Source organism: Aquila chrysaetos, chromosome 3 (genome assembly GCF_900496995.4).
Source record: "Aquila chrysaetos chrysaetos chromosome 3, bAquChr1.4, whole genome shotgun sequence".
In the NCBI taxonomy this organism is placed as follows: Eukaryota; Metazoa; Chordata; class Aves; order Accipitriformes; family Accipitridae; genus Aquila; species Aquila chrysaetos.
This window is the reverse complement of record NC_044006.1, coordinates 22,305,665-22,318,136: the sequence shown is the minus strand read 5'-3', so window position 1 is coordinate 22,318,136 and position 12,472 is coordinate 22,305,665. Positions and strand designations below refer to the sequence as shown.

The following is a 12,472-nucleotide window of genomic DNA, read 5'->3' as shown; positions in this document are numbered from 1 at the left end:
CTGGCACAAGGCTGCACGCCGGAACTGTCTGGTAAGTCTGTTACACACAGATAACTCTGTGAAAATTGCTCCATATAAGAATGTATCATGTAGGCAACATCTGAAAAGAGGTTAAGGATTTTCACATCTGGAAGACAAACATCTCGGTATCAACAACATCAAAGTTTTGCTTAGCACAACCTGCCTGCTACTGAATCCCACGACCATACTGTGACAGCAAGAAGAGATCCCAGCAATCCAGCATCACCTTGCACTATGCCTTGCGGCAGAGGATTATGTCCCAGGCACGAGTTCTGGTTCCCTGCTGAGATCAGACTGTCTGAGTAGCAAAGACCTGGTTGACAGGAGATTAACAACAGTCTCTCCCCAGAGTGCTCAAACCCCCACTGTTCTAAAGGCAGGTATTTCACCAGCTAGTATGGAGATCCAATTCCCATCAGACTTTACACACAGCAGGCAGGCAGAGGAAGCTGTGAAACAGACAAGATTCCCCATTGCTATGTGGTTTTTTCAGTTACGTAAAGCTGATTTAGCTTGTACTAGCAGAGCCTGTGGATATTATACCCCATAGAAAAAGAGAATACGCATTGCCTTGTATGGGCTCTGAACTCATCCAATAGTCCTGTTCTCTTGGGAAACTTCTTTTGCTTTCTTAAGCCTCTATTCCATCCCATCCCTCGTGGGTTTGATTGGTTTGGGGTTTGTTTGTTTGGGTTTTTTAAAGAAACACTGAAGAGATGACATGGTTCATTTGGCAACCAGTTTTTAATATAAACATATAATACACCTTCTCACATAACTATTTTATACAGACACATAAACACTCATAATACTCAAACCTATGTAATGTTCCAAAGCGCCAGTTCTGTTTAAAAAGTGCAAGAAAAAAACGAATCATGGGCACAGGAAGAATGGAAATGTGAAGTTTCTAAAACATAAATAATCAGACTATTTCTCTTGTGCCCTTACAACTCACTTAAATACTGTCTGCCTCAACATGTGAACCAGTTGTGTCCCTACACGACAGCTGCGGGGGCAGAGACAACACACGTTCATTAATAAATAGTGTATTGCCAGCAACGGAGGTCATTCTGAGAGGGATCCAACTGCAATCCCACCATATATAGAAGGGATCGCACCACCTTCTCTGGAATCCAAGCTAAGTCAGCTTTGGAAATTATTATCTGATAGGATCATTAGTGTTGAATTGCTGGCATGATGCAGGTAGGTGATTAAGCACCTGTGCCTAAATCTTTTATTTGGTTTACTTTGCATTTAGGTTGTACAGTGACCATTTGTTGTTAATTAGGAGCATGCAACCTCAAGGGCAATGTATCTAAACTTCAAGTCCACACACTTGTTTTTCTTGACTTGCTACAGCTATCAAGAAGTAACTTCAGTAAATCACTTTAGAAACAGAATGTTTTTGAAGAGGGGAGAAGGGTGAACAATGGGAAGGATCAGAGCTGAGAAATAGTCTTGTGCCTGCCTAGGTGATACAGCTTTCAGAAGATAGTGAAACAGAACTTCAGGCTTTTCCTTCCCCCATATATGAGAGACCTGACACAAAAAAATAATACAGAAAAACAAAAAACAAACTTGCATCGCAAAACTCACTCTCCCCAGCTCACATGCAGAGAAATTTTTGGATTTGCAGCACCAAGGGTTAATGAAACACAGTGCAGTTTAGATTGTCTATTTCTTAAACTCAAAGGAGCCCAGGCTAACTCACAAGTCAAAAGCATATACTTTTCCACTCTACTGCAACAACAAAGAGCCTCCTAATTCTCCACAAAGTGGAATGGAAGAACTTTCCCAAAGGAAAAGCTAACACTGCTTTAGGCCTGAATCCAGATTTTAAAAAATAAATAAATAAATAAATAAAAATCAGTAGACTTTAAAACACCAGCACACTGCAATAAATTCTCTAGTTCTTCCTTTGTTACTTGACCAAGCAGGAGTATAGGGCATAAAAGCCACTGAAGCGTTCCTGCATTTCAGATTTTTGGTGAGAACATTACTTAATTCAAGATCTATCACCTCGCATTCTTTGCTCGCTTGCCTCATTTTTAAAAGCCTACGTTTCTGTCTGCACAAGTTGCACACTACTTTGCCATTGCTACATCAGGAACTAAAATATTCATGAAGCACCTTGCAGGCAACACCATACACAGCCCTTGACTGCCACAGCCCAGGATGATCAACAGATCCAACTCACACACTAGATTAAGAAAGGCCCAAATAAATTCAGGCTTCCAGTACAATATGTTGGTTTGATCCCATGCATAGGGGAATAAAAGACAAATGACATAACTCATGTAATTGCCACCTCAGTCTGCCAGGTCAGCAATCCTAGACTTAGGTCTCCAGCTCGCTGTGCCAGTAGTGCTCAGGGTAACAAACAGCAGGATGTGCAGTTACCACTGTTCCATGCACTCGCACAAGTTCAGGTCACTAAGGGTAGGAGGGACAGCGAAAGAAAGGAACAGTTCTTAATATTTAGGATTTGGCAAATTATGTGCCCACATGCCTGACAGTGAGAACCAGCAGAGGGAATCTGACAGCTTGTCAGTCACAACGTGGAATGATTTGATGCAGTGCTCTATTATTAACATGCAGACACGTGCACACGGGACCCTCCACCACCATTCTTGGAGACTCCTGCACTGTGTAGCATCAGTCTCCCCTTGCAGATGGGCTGATACTCGAAACAGGCAGCACCTTCCAAGCCTCCAGCCCATCCCGTTACACTTTACTCAGACTTAATTTTCACATCAGTTATCAAACCTTCTTGGAGTTGGAATCTGGTAGAGAACATCTTTTACAATCCATGTCCCTTCTACTCTTGTGCTCAGGAGGTTGCCAGGGCAGGCAGTGATTATGCAAATTACACCCCAAATTTTATGAACAACAGGTAGGTAGTACTGGTTGTTCGTACAGCTAGTGTCATGTCTTCTTATTTAGCGACATCTGCTCTGTTTCTAAAGTGAATTGTAATATCCCTAGATAAATATTTAAGAAAATAAAAGCCAAAGCTATGTTTTCTGCAAGGCACACTACAGAACAGGACACACACTTCCATGCCCAGCTTTGTGGCAATGCTAACAGAGCTGCAAGAGTCCCAACCCAGCCAGCCAGCACAGAGGCACAAGTGAAGAGGGCAGCAGGCTGTACCCAAGTTTGGACAGCACATGCTATGAGGTCTGTGTAACAAAGTAGGAATGAGGAAGAAGGCACAGTGGATGAAAAAAGTGTATTTATCTCTAAGCCTAAACTCAGAAATACTGAAATATGGACTACCTGCTACCAGAAAATGATCAGCCGGGAAACTATGAAGGGTCTGCATAGAGATCAAAGAGAATTAAAGTTCCCTACCAAACACTCACAGGTCTCAAACTTTGGAGAAAGCTCACAGAAAAGAGTAGCCTTTTCTTTCCAAACCCAAAGATACTCCACATGCAATCAGCAGCAGCTTTTAAGGGAAATCTGAAGTGTCAGTATCTATATCTGCTTCCATAATACATTTATGCGTTATGACCTATGACGCTAAAAGCTACACCTAAGGACCAGCTCGCACCGAGGGTGTTGATCAGGGATTAACAAATGAATAAGAGGGAACAAGTAAGTCTCTAGTACAACTGGATGAAAAAAAAAATACTTGAGTGTTCCTGATATAGTCAGACCAGCAGGAAAAAGTCAGAGAACAAGTAGAACTTTGGTAGCAATCAACTCTAAAGTGCCTTATGCTTCTTAATTCCTGTGCAAACACTGCTGTAGAGGCCGAAGCACATTCCAAGAGTGGTAAGATGCCCAGTTACATAGTAACACATGACACAGCAAGGAGGTTCCAGTTACCTTCTCTGCTATCATGTACAGTACAAAAGTGGTAACAGAGACCATGTTCCTAGCACTTCATTTCTCTTCCACGCACTCCTGCAATACAAGCATTAAGAGACACATCCAGTCTCCCACTGTGGTCTGCAACGTTCCCCTGTGAGAACAAAGCATATGAGGAAGGAGGATCTACATCAGACAGTGGGTCATTGTGGCCTTACTAGCCAGACCAGCAAGAAACAGGCTGGCAGGTTCCGCAATCACTGTTTTCCCCTCAAACACTTTTGCTCAGCAAAGCCTCACTGCATAAAGGCGGTGAGCACAGAGCTATTTTTAACAGGGGTTTTTCTCTCAGCATAGTTAGCAGGCTGAGGAAACCCCGCCATTTCCCACGGCAGTCTGCGAGTGCAGTCCTTCTGGAATGCATTGATCAAATGACGCAAAGATCTGATCCTTCTTTCCCCTACTTGCCAAAAGGCCTAATCCTCTCTCTCAGAAGGGCTTTCTTCCCCGTGGCTGAGCAAGGCTTATTCCTCTGTGGAACTGGGAACTTCCTAGTGCCAGTTGATCACAGCAAGCAGGAGAAGGGAGTGAAGCTGGTCATTTCTTGTGCAAGTCAGTCAAGATTTCAAGCCCATTTTTTCCATCATCTGTTCATACACTGTCCATGCCATTGCTGCCATCAGAGTCCGCCTGAGGGCACGGGGCACTCCACCTCGGAAGAAGCCGACCAACCCGAAGTCCTGCAACAGGAGAGAAACAAACAGCAATCCATCACAATCTGCCTCTAGTGTTTGAATTTCTCAGCATTTATTGTATGGAACAGAACAGGATATATTTCTGCTCAGACTCAGATCAGTTTCCAAAAGACCCAGTCTTAAATAGCATTTAATGCTTAGGAAGAACCTGTAGCACTGTGCAGGGCTACCCAAGAAAGCAAGAAGAGCAGTGCATGGAGAAGGAAATGCCAGGATGGAGACAATGGATGGGGAAAGCCACACTCAAGGCCAACAAAGAGAAGGTGAGGGTGTAATGCTTCAAGACACTTCAGGAAAAGGACTTGTCTTTGTTTTAGAGCTTCATATTTACAAAAGTCACTTATCTATTCTGTAAAAACTGAGATTTGTAAGTACTGAAGTAAAAAAACCATTCTGATATGAGAAAAATGTACCATGCACAAATAAACAGATTCCTGTTTAGGAATAGAGTTCAAAATGGAAACAAAGCAAGATGGAAACCTGCCAAGATCCACCCTTCTGAGGGCAGGAAGGGAAAAGGTGGGCTTTCAGCACATCTCCACCCCATTCCTGAGATACAGATCTGGGTATTTATTTCTCTTTTAGTGTCCAAAGGGCAAAGAATTGTTTTGTAGCTGGTTTGTATCCGAAACCAGCATTTCGCGCTACACACTAAAGAAACCCTTTGCCCCAGAGTGGTCATCACAGATGTGCCTACACCGATAAACCAGAGGCAGCAGCAGCTCTAAGCACAGCTCCTCCAAGCCTACATACTAAGCTAAGCTGAAATGAAGTTAAGATGAAATAAGCCAAGCGCTTTCTGTCACTACCAGTGTAAGAATCAATACATAACAGACAGAACTGAAGTGAAGTCATTCACCAGCCTGAAACATGAAGCGGGTCTGTGTGGAGAAATGCTTGCTGGAATATGCCCACCTTTGTGCTCCAGTACTCTGAGCTTGCTCTCCAAGTCCCCATCATCTGTAGTTTTGTGAAAATAGATAGAGGGCTGAGGAATGGCAAGAATAATCAGGGAGCAAGTTCACTGCCTTGTAATCCATTCAAGAGGAGCAAGAAACACATCTGAGTAGTGACAATGGCCCCTCTAATTACAAGGAAAAGCAAGGAATGGACTGAAGCTTCCGACTGCTTTCAGATCATCAACCAGAGTACTTTCCAGTTATTACTGAACAGCTCTGCACTAGACCAGTGGCAAGAGATTCAGCCTCAGTCTCCCACTGCATGACCCACTTCAGTTTATGAAAATGCTGACACTGATTAGCCTGACTGCAAGAGCACATAAAGCAGTCACATCTGTTCACCTCCTTTAAAAGGCAACAACTTCCTTAGCATAGCTGTGCTTCTGGCAAGGAGATCAGAAGTGAGGCTGTGATTGTGCGTATTAGAAGGGATTCACCTCACCTTGTAGATGAAGGCAATGGCCTGGCTTGTCCTGCGGTACTTTTGGGGGGATAGCTGCATGTGTGTTTTGATGACATCAGCAGGCTGCGTTGCCAGCGAGGCCAAGATTCCCGCAAAGATCCCGCAGCCAAAATTCAGCAAGGGCATGAGCACTGGATCCAGCTGGTCTGCTGAAAAGGGAATGCACTCAGACACGTAACAGGCCAGGAACACTCACGCTCCGTGACAAATTGAAAAGCTACTGAATGATTAAATCAACGTCGGAATCTAAGGGAAGTTAAAATCCATGCAGGGTAGAGAAACCTTTCAAGGGGAAAAGTGGCTACTAGTCAAAAGTTAGCACTATTAAAAAGCCTCACTTGCCTGAATTTGACAGGAACTCAGAACAGGAAAGATTATGCAAGTGTTGCCCCAACCAGTTCTAACAGCAGAGAAGCCCCAGTTTAGTGGAAACTGATCAGTATACAAGACAACCAGCAGCAAAAAGCACCGCTGAAGACATCCTCTCTTTCAACTGTTCACTAACCCACCTTATGCATCAGCCTTCATAAAGACAATCAAGCAGTTTAGGGCCAATTTCCATTTCTACCCTGACCTAAGCTATAGGTCTACAGTTCTCCGTAGGAAAATGTGAATGTCCCACCTAAAGCCCTACAAGAGACTAATTTAACTACTGAGGTAGAGAGTAATAAGCAGAGCATGCAGGCAGTCAAGTGCAGGGCAAGATGTGAGAAGAGAAACATTTTCCTCCAACATTCAGCCTTACCCTGAGGTGTGAGTTTTTTGGTCTGTGTGTAGAACATCAGGTAGATGCCAGAGAAGGGTGCATCCCGCAGCAGCGTTGCGGTGAGCCCACTGAACATCCCACGAGCCCCTTCCATCTGATAGATATTCTTCAGAGCTCCATATACACTCCCATAGCCAAATCTTCCACTCTGCAAGAGTAGACAACGGTCAGCCATCCATGTGCCAGGCACAGGCCAAGGAGCCCTACGCACACCCTGAGGCCATAGCATCCAAACAAACGGTAGTATGCACTCAATGTGATGGCCAAGATGGCAGCACAGAGGATAGCCCAAGGCAAAAAGCTGGTTTCACCTACCTCAGCCTTTAAAACAATCCTTCAGGAAGGTAAAATATGAAACATGCTAAACAAACGTTGTATGCAACTGAAACTTAAAAATCTCAGGGTGAATTCTGTTTCATCTTACACTTCTTGCCTAACTATCAGTGTGTGGCATTTCCTGCACAATGTGTGAACCAGGATGAAATCAGGACTACATCCCTGGCTGCACCCAAGTGGCAGCAACCTTCTCCAGTCAGAATTTCTCTTCCTTCACAAGGAAGGCATGTGACATCATTAACAGGGAACTAATTAGAAAGTCATACTCACCTCATATCGGGTCTTCACTACAGTCACTGGCAACATGCAAATCCCAGAAACTGCACGTGCGGTGGCACCCAGAAAGACAGACTCCAGGGCTGTGGGTGAACGGTCAACTAGAAACTTTTGCTTCATCATGTACAAAGTGCTGAAGTAAATCCCAACCCCAGGAATACATCTTGCAAAGGACTTCAGAAGAAACAGAAGCAGATGAAGAAAGAAAAAGCATACGTAAGACAAAATGTACTACACACCATTTCAGAGACTTAAACTTGAGAGGAAGCTTTGTAGAAAACAAAAAAAAATCTCTAACATGCTGAGGAAAGAAGACAAGGTAAAAATCATTTATGGCACTGAGAGCCAATTGATTCAAATGATGCCAGGATTGAATGCATTCCTCAGTGGCAGGTTTCTAGGAACAAGATATTCCAAAACAAAATTAATTTGGTGCAGTTGCCACCCACATTTGCAAAAGTATTCAACTGTTCAGCTGCTCAGGACTGCAAAACCACAGGGACTGCCATGACCAAATCAGTGGCATTCACAATATTAACTCCTTAAAATAGGATTTAATCTAAATCACATGGTTTCATTCATAACTGTACAAGAGCTGGCTATTTAAATCCAGGCAGCCATAGCTAGTAATAAAGAGTAGGTTTATTTATCTATTTATTTTTAGCAGTCAGGGTTAAAACAGCCACTTACTGGAGAGACACCTTTCCACAGCCCCAGAAGACTCTCAGTACGAACAACCCTAAGGAGCAGGGTTACCATCCCAGCACGACTGGACCTGAAAGGAAGACAAGACAGGAACTGCAGAGATGATCCGCTTCTGCTCTCTGGCAGATGCACTCCACAGCCACCCCCTTTCACTCGTATCTCTGTGCGTTACCCCAGCACCTCTGAGGCACTCTTTTTCAACTCAGCCTGCTTTTCTTGGTCACTCTTTCCAGGGCTTCTCCATCCCCTTCTGCTTTCCCACCACTTGTAACATACGTTAGAGACTTCTCTCATTAGCATTTTTAGTTGCTCATTCCCTTTGTTAGCAGCAGCAGATGTAGTCATGGTTGACTACACTGAGCAAACAGGAGCAGCTGCACACATGGAAAAGTTATGTGACAGCCACACAGGATTTTTCAGGCAGAGGACACCCTGTGAAACTGCACGGCAGCCACTCAAGCAAACACCAGCCTCTCAGATGAGTACAGACAAACGCTGAGGTTACGTGTTATTAAAGTAGCATTCACAAGAGTAGCCATATTCTCTCTTCTGGAGTAAAATATCAATCCATGCTAAAAAAACATACCTCCTATTTCAGAAAGACTCTCAGTATCCAAATTACAACCCTGAACTCCAAGCCCCAGCCAGCAAATCAGGCAGAAGCCTATGGTGGGGCACCCCCGCACCCCCCATGCACACACATCCTCACTCTCTCACCCATTCACAGCAGGCTGCAGAGTTTGCAGGCGGGTTTTCAGCAGGTCAAGGGGTTGGAAGATGAGCGTGGAGCAAGTCCCACTGATGGAGCCACACACGAAGGCCTTTAGGACTGGATGCATCTGGAAGAGGAAGAAGAGGACTTTAAATGGCCATTGATTAAGAATAGCATAAGAGGAAATATAGTGGCTGATACACCGCATGCTATAGGAAAGGAAGATGAGCCGACCCCAGATGCTAAGGACTGCTGCTCAGGGCACAGGAAACTTTTTCAGACCTTTTGAGAGCCTGATCCAAGTTTTATTTGTGGTTTTTGGTCCCTCTGCCTTTCCTGGGAGATTGTTGCAGAATCTCCTTGCAATTTGGTGGTTGGAAAGAGTTTTCCGAACGTCAAATGTACCAGCAGCCATTTGGTAACCATTTGCCATGTCGAAGGGTGTGCCTTAGCCCCAGTCCCATCCACCTCTGCCCAGCACTGCGCCGGCAGCACCTCCAACCCTTCCTCCCCATTGCATACCAAGCTCCCCCTCAGCCACAGGCCCTAGTGGGGCTCTCCCTTTAAAATTGCCCACCACCCAAACCTGGCTCAAATGCACCCAAAGCACAGCACAGCCTGCACAGCTAAGGCTTGGTTTTCCTATACACACCAGCTACCACTCCCCGCACTTCTGGGGTGATAAGGCAGGAGGCACAAGCCACACAGCAGGGTGAATAGATATTCATATATATTTTTTTTTAAACATTATAATGGTGTTTTGCTAATAAAGAACGAGCTTCTACGCCACTTGGAGCAGAATCAGAGCAGGGAAGGCTTTTGCAGCACGGTGGTTTCTGGAGGGCCACACTCCAAAGCTGCTAACGTGCCTCCCGCAGGGAGCTGCACACGGCTGCCTTCCACCCCCCGATTTTCGGACCCCTCTCAAAACCCGTTACCAGCCTCCAGCCGCGCTGAGAGGGGCGGGGGAGCGCCCGCGCCCCCGCAAGGCCCGGGCCCACCGTTACGGGGCTGGGCCCGCCCGTCCCTCAGAGCCGGGCGGCCGCGGAACACGACGGAGGAGGGGAGGGGGGCGCAGGGAACACCACCACTACCACCCCCGGGCTCTCCTCAGCAGAGCGAGAGAAAAGGGACCGGGGCCAACGCTCGGTTACCGACGTCACAACGGACGATAACGGACCGTCCCGGCTCGGCCGCGCGTCACTACCTCTGCCTCTCGCCCCGGCATCCCAGCGCCGCCCGGCAGCCAGTGAGCGCGGCGGGCCAGAGTGACGCGTGCGGCGCTCCAGCCGCCGCTGGCCAATCCGAGCAGCCAGCCCCGAGCCAAGGCGGCGGGGGGGGGGGGGGGGGGGTGTGTGAGCGCGGCCCCGCAAAACGCATGCGCCTCCACTTCACCCTTTGCGCGCTGCGGCCTCCCCGCTGAGTGCGGCCTTGAGGCGCCGGGCCTGAGCCTGAGGGAGCGGGCAACAGCCGAGGGCAGCCTGCCGCCTCGCCCACGGGATTGCATTTTAGTCACATCTCTCGGCTGTTCGGTATCCAGCAACCGAGTCCCTGTGGGCTCCGTCAGACACAGGCAGTGGGAAGGGGACGGTTCATAACAGGTGGTCTTCATCTCTTCCCTCAGCCCCCCACCCCAACCGTCTTGTTGTGGAGACTGGCATTCAAAAACCTAAGCTGCTCCCTCGTGTTTTCTTACCACTAGTGTTTCCGCTTGGTCTTCCACATCCTGGGCCCGGAGCAGAGGAAGGCTGGGTTTCCGGAGCATTGAAGGAGCGAGGCACCAAAATGAGGGCCTTCTATTTTCGACCTGCGTTGGCCGTGAGACTGGGCATCTTTGCTGCTTCCACAGACCCAGGCATTTCTTATCGAAGGCGAAGCAGGAGGTGGCTGGGAGGAGCGGGCAGTGGCTTTGATGAACTGCTTTTCTGAGAATCTCGCCTGCCAGCTTGCCATGCCCTGGCCGAGTAAGGGGCGGCACGTCCAGACACCTCATCCTCCAGCTAAGTCGGGCTGTTCCTAGAAAGAAAATCCTGGGCACAGCAATAGCACATGCACAAACCACTTACTCTTGTTTGCTCACTTTGCTATGTGGCAGCCCCTTAGGAGAGAGGGAATATACCTCTCTGAGAAAATGTAACACATCGGCTAGCCAAAGTTCTTTATTAGGGACTCCCTCTTCCTTTTTGCAAGCCCCTCTCTCATTATGCAGTTCCCACCTCGGGGGAGTGACTGTCTTGCATTTCATTGACTGACTCTGCCTGCTGTCTCATGAAAAAAGGATCAGCTCACCCCCATCCCTCCTGGTGCTTCTTTCCCTAGCTCACATCTTGCTCCACTGTGGACCTCCACGGAGAACAGCCTGCCTCACCATGGTCTTCCCCACAGGCTTCAGGGAAATCTCTGCTCCGGTGCCTGGAGCACCTCCTCCCTTCCGTCTTCACTGACCTGGGTGTCTGCAGAGTTGTTTCTCTCACATGTTCTCACTTCTCTCTCACAGCTGCTGTTGCACAGCATCGTGGTTTTAGTCCAGCCAGCAACTAGGCACCGTGGAGCCACTCACTCACTTCCCCCATGCCAGTGGGATGAGGAGTAGAATCGGGAAAAAAAAAGTTAAACTCATGGGTTGAGATAAGAATGATTTAATAACTAAAGTAAAATAAAATGTAATATCAACAATAATAATAAAAAATATTATAATAATAATTGTCATGAAGAGGTATATAATAAAATAAATTTTAAAAAAGTGACGCACACTGCAGTTGCTCACCACCCGCTGACCAATGCCTGAGCAGCAATCCACCCCTCCTGGCCAACTTCCCCCAGTTTAGATACTGAGCATGATGTTCTGTGGTATGGAATATCGCTTTGGCTAGCTCGGGTCAGCTGTCCTGGCCATGCTCCCTCTCAGCTTCTTGCGCACCTCCTTGCTGGCAGAGCATGGGAAACTGAAAAATCCTTAACTTATCCTAAGTGCAACAACTAAAACATTGGTGTGTCATCAACATTATTCTCAAACTAAATCCAAAACACTCTGTACTGTGAGAAGAAAATTAATTCTATCCCAGCTGAAACCAGGACACACAGCATTTTTTTACCCTTTCTTAAAGAGGTACTACTAATATCACTGGTGGGCTCAGCTTTAGCCAGTGGCGGGTCCGTTTTGGAGCTGGCTGGAACTGGCTACTTTCAGCAGGGGGGCAACTTCTGGCATCTTCTCACAGAAGGTCCCCCTGGATCCCCCCCTACCAAAACCTTGCCATGTAAACCTAATACATCATCACTGATTATATAAGGAAGCTGGCTAGGAGATATAAGTCATTTTGAAAAATCTCCTTTGGCTGGTTTCCTTTGGTGTGTTTGTGCTGTGCTGGGTGGGACTGGGTAGATACCTGAGCACTTACAGGGATGTTTTGTTCTCAGAACTAATTCTGACTTTAACCATGGCAATTTGCATCTTGTCTGACTTTTGCTCTGGAGACACAGTAAAAACACATCTAAATGATTGTTTAGAGGAGTGAGCTTAACAACTCTAGTAAGGCTGACAAACCCAAGTGATGCATTTGAAATGTTTCTGCATGGAGCTCAGCTTTTGTATGCAGGTGAGGGTGGTGCCTCTCCCGCCATGTCTTTGGATGGAGCTACAATGGACACTTTTGTTGTTTT

The 12,472-nt window shown here is 46.6% G+C and overlaps 1 protein-coding gene across 9 annotated transcripts; it reads right to left on the bottom strand.

The window, feature by feature from the left end:
• Positions 1 to 746: 746 nt before the first annotated feature.
• SLC25A38 (solute carrier family 25 member 38) lies at positions 747 to 10,714 on the bottom strand. Of its 9 annotated transcripts, none has more exons than XM_030007509.2 (7): positions 10,506 to 10,714; positions 8,815 to 8,936; positions 8,083 to 8,167; positions 7,387 to 7,566; positions 6,760 to 6,928; positions 5,994 to 6,160; positions 747 to 4,577 (listed from the first exon to the last, which is right to left on the bottom strand). In XM_030007509.2, exons 1-7 carry the CDS (start codon positions 10,572 to 10,574, stop codon positions 4,455 to 4,457), a joined length of 915 nt encoding a protein of 304 aa, XP_029863369.1. In that variant the 5' UTR covers positions 10,575 to 10,714; the 3' UTR covers positions 747 to 4,454. The 9 variants fall into 9 exon arrangements, with proteins under 9 accessions (XP_029863369.1, XP_029863371.1, XP_029863370.1 ...); XM_030007511.2 differs by lacking the exon at positions 10,506 to 10,714 and adding an exon at positions 10,017 to 10,086; XM_030007510.2 differs by lacking the exon at positions 10,506 to 10,714 and adding an exon at positions 9,990 to 10,038.
• Positions 10,715 to 12,472: the final 1,758 nt, after the last annotated feature.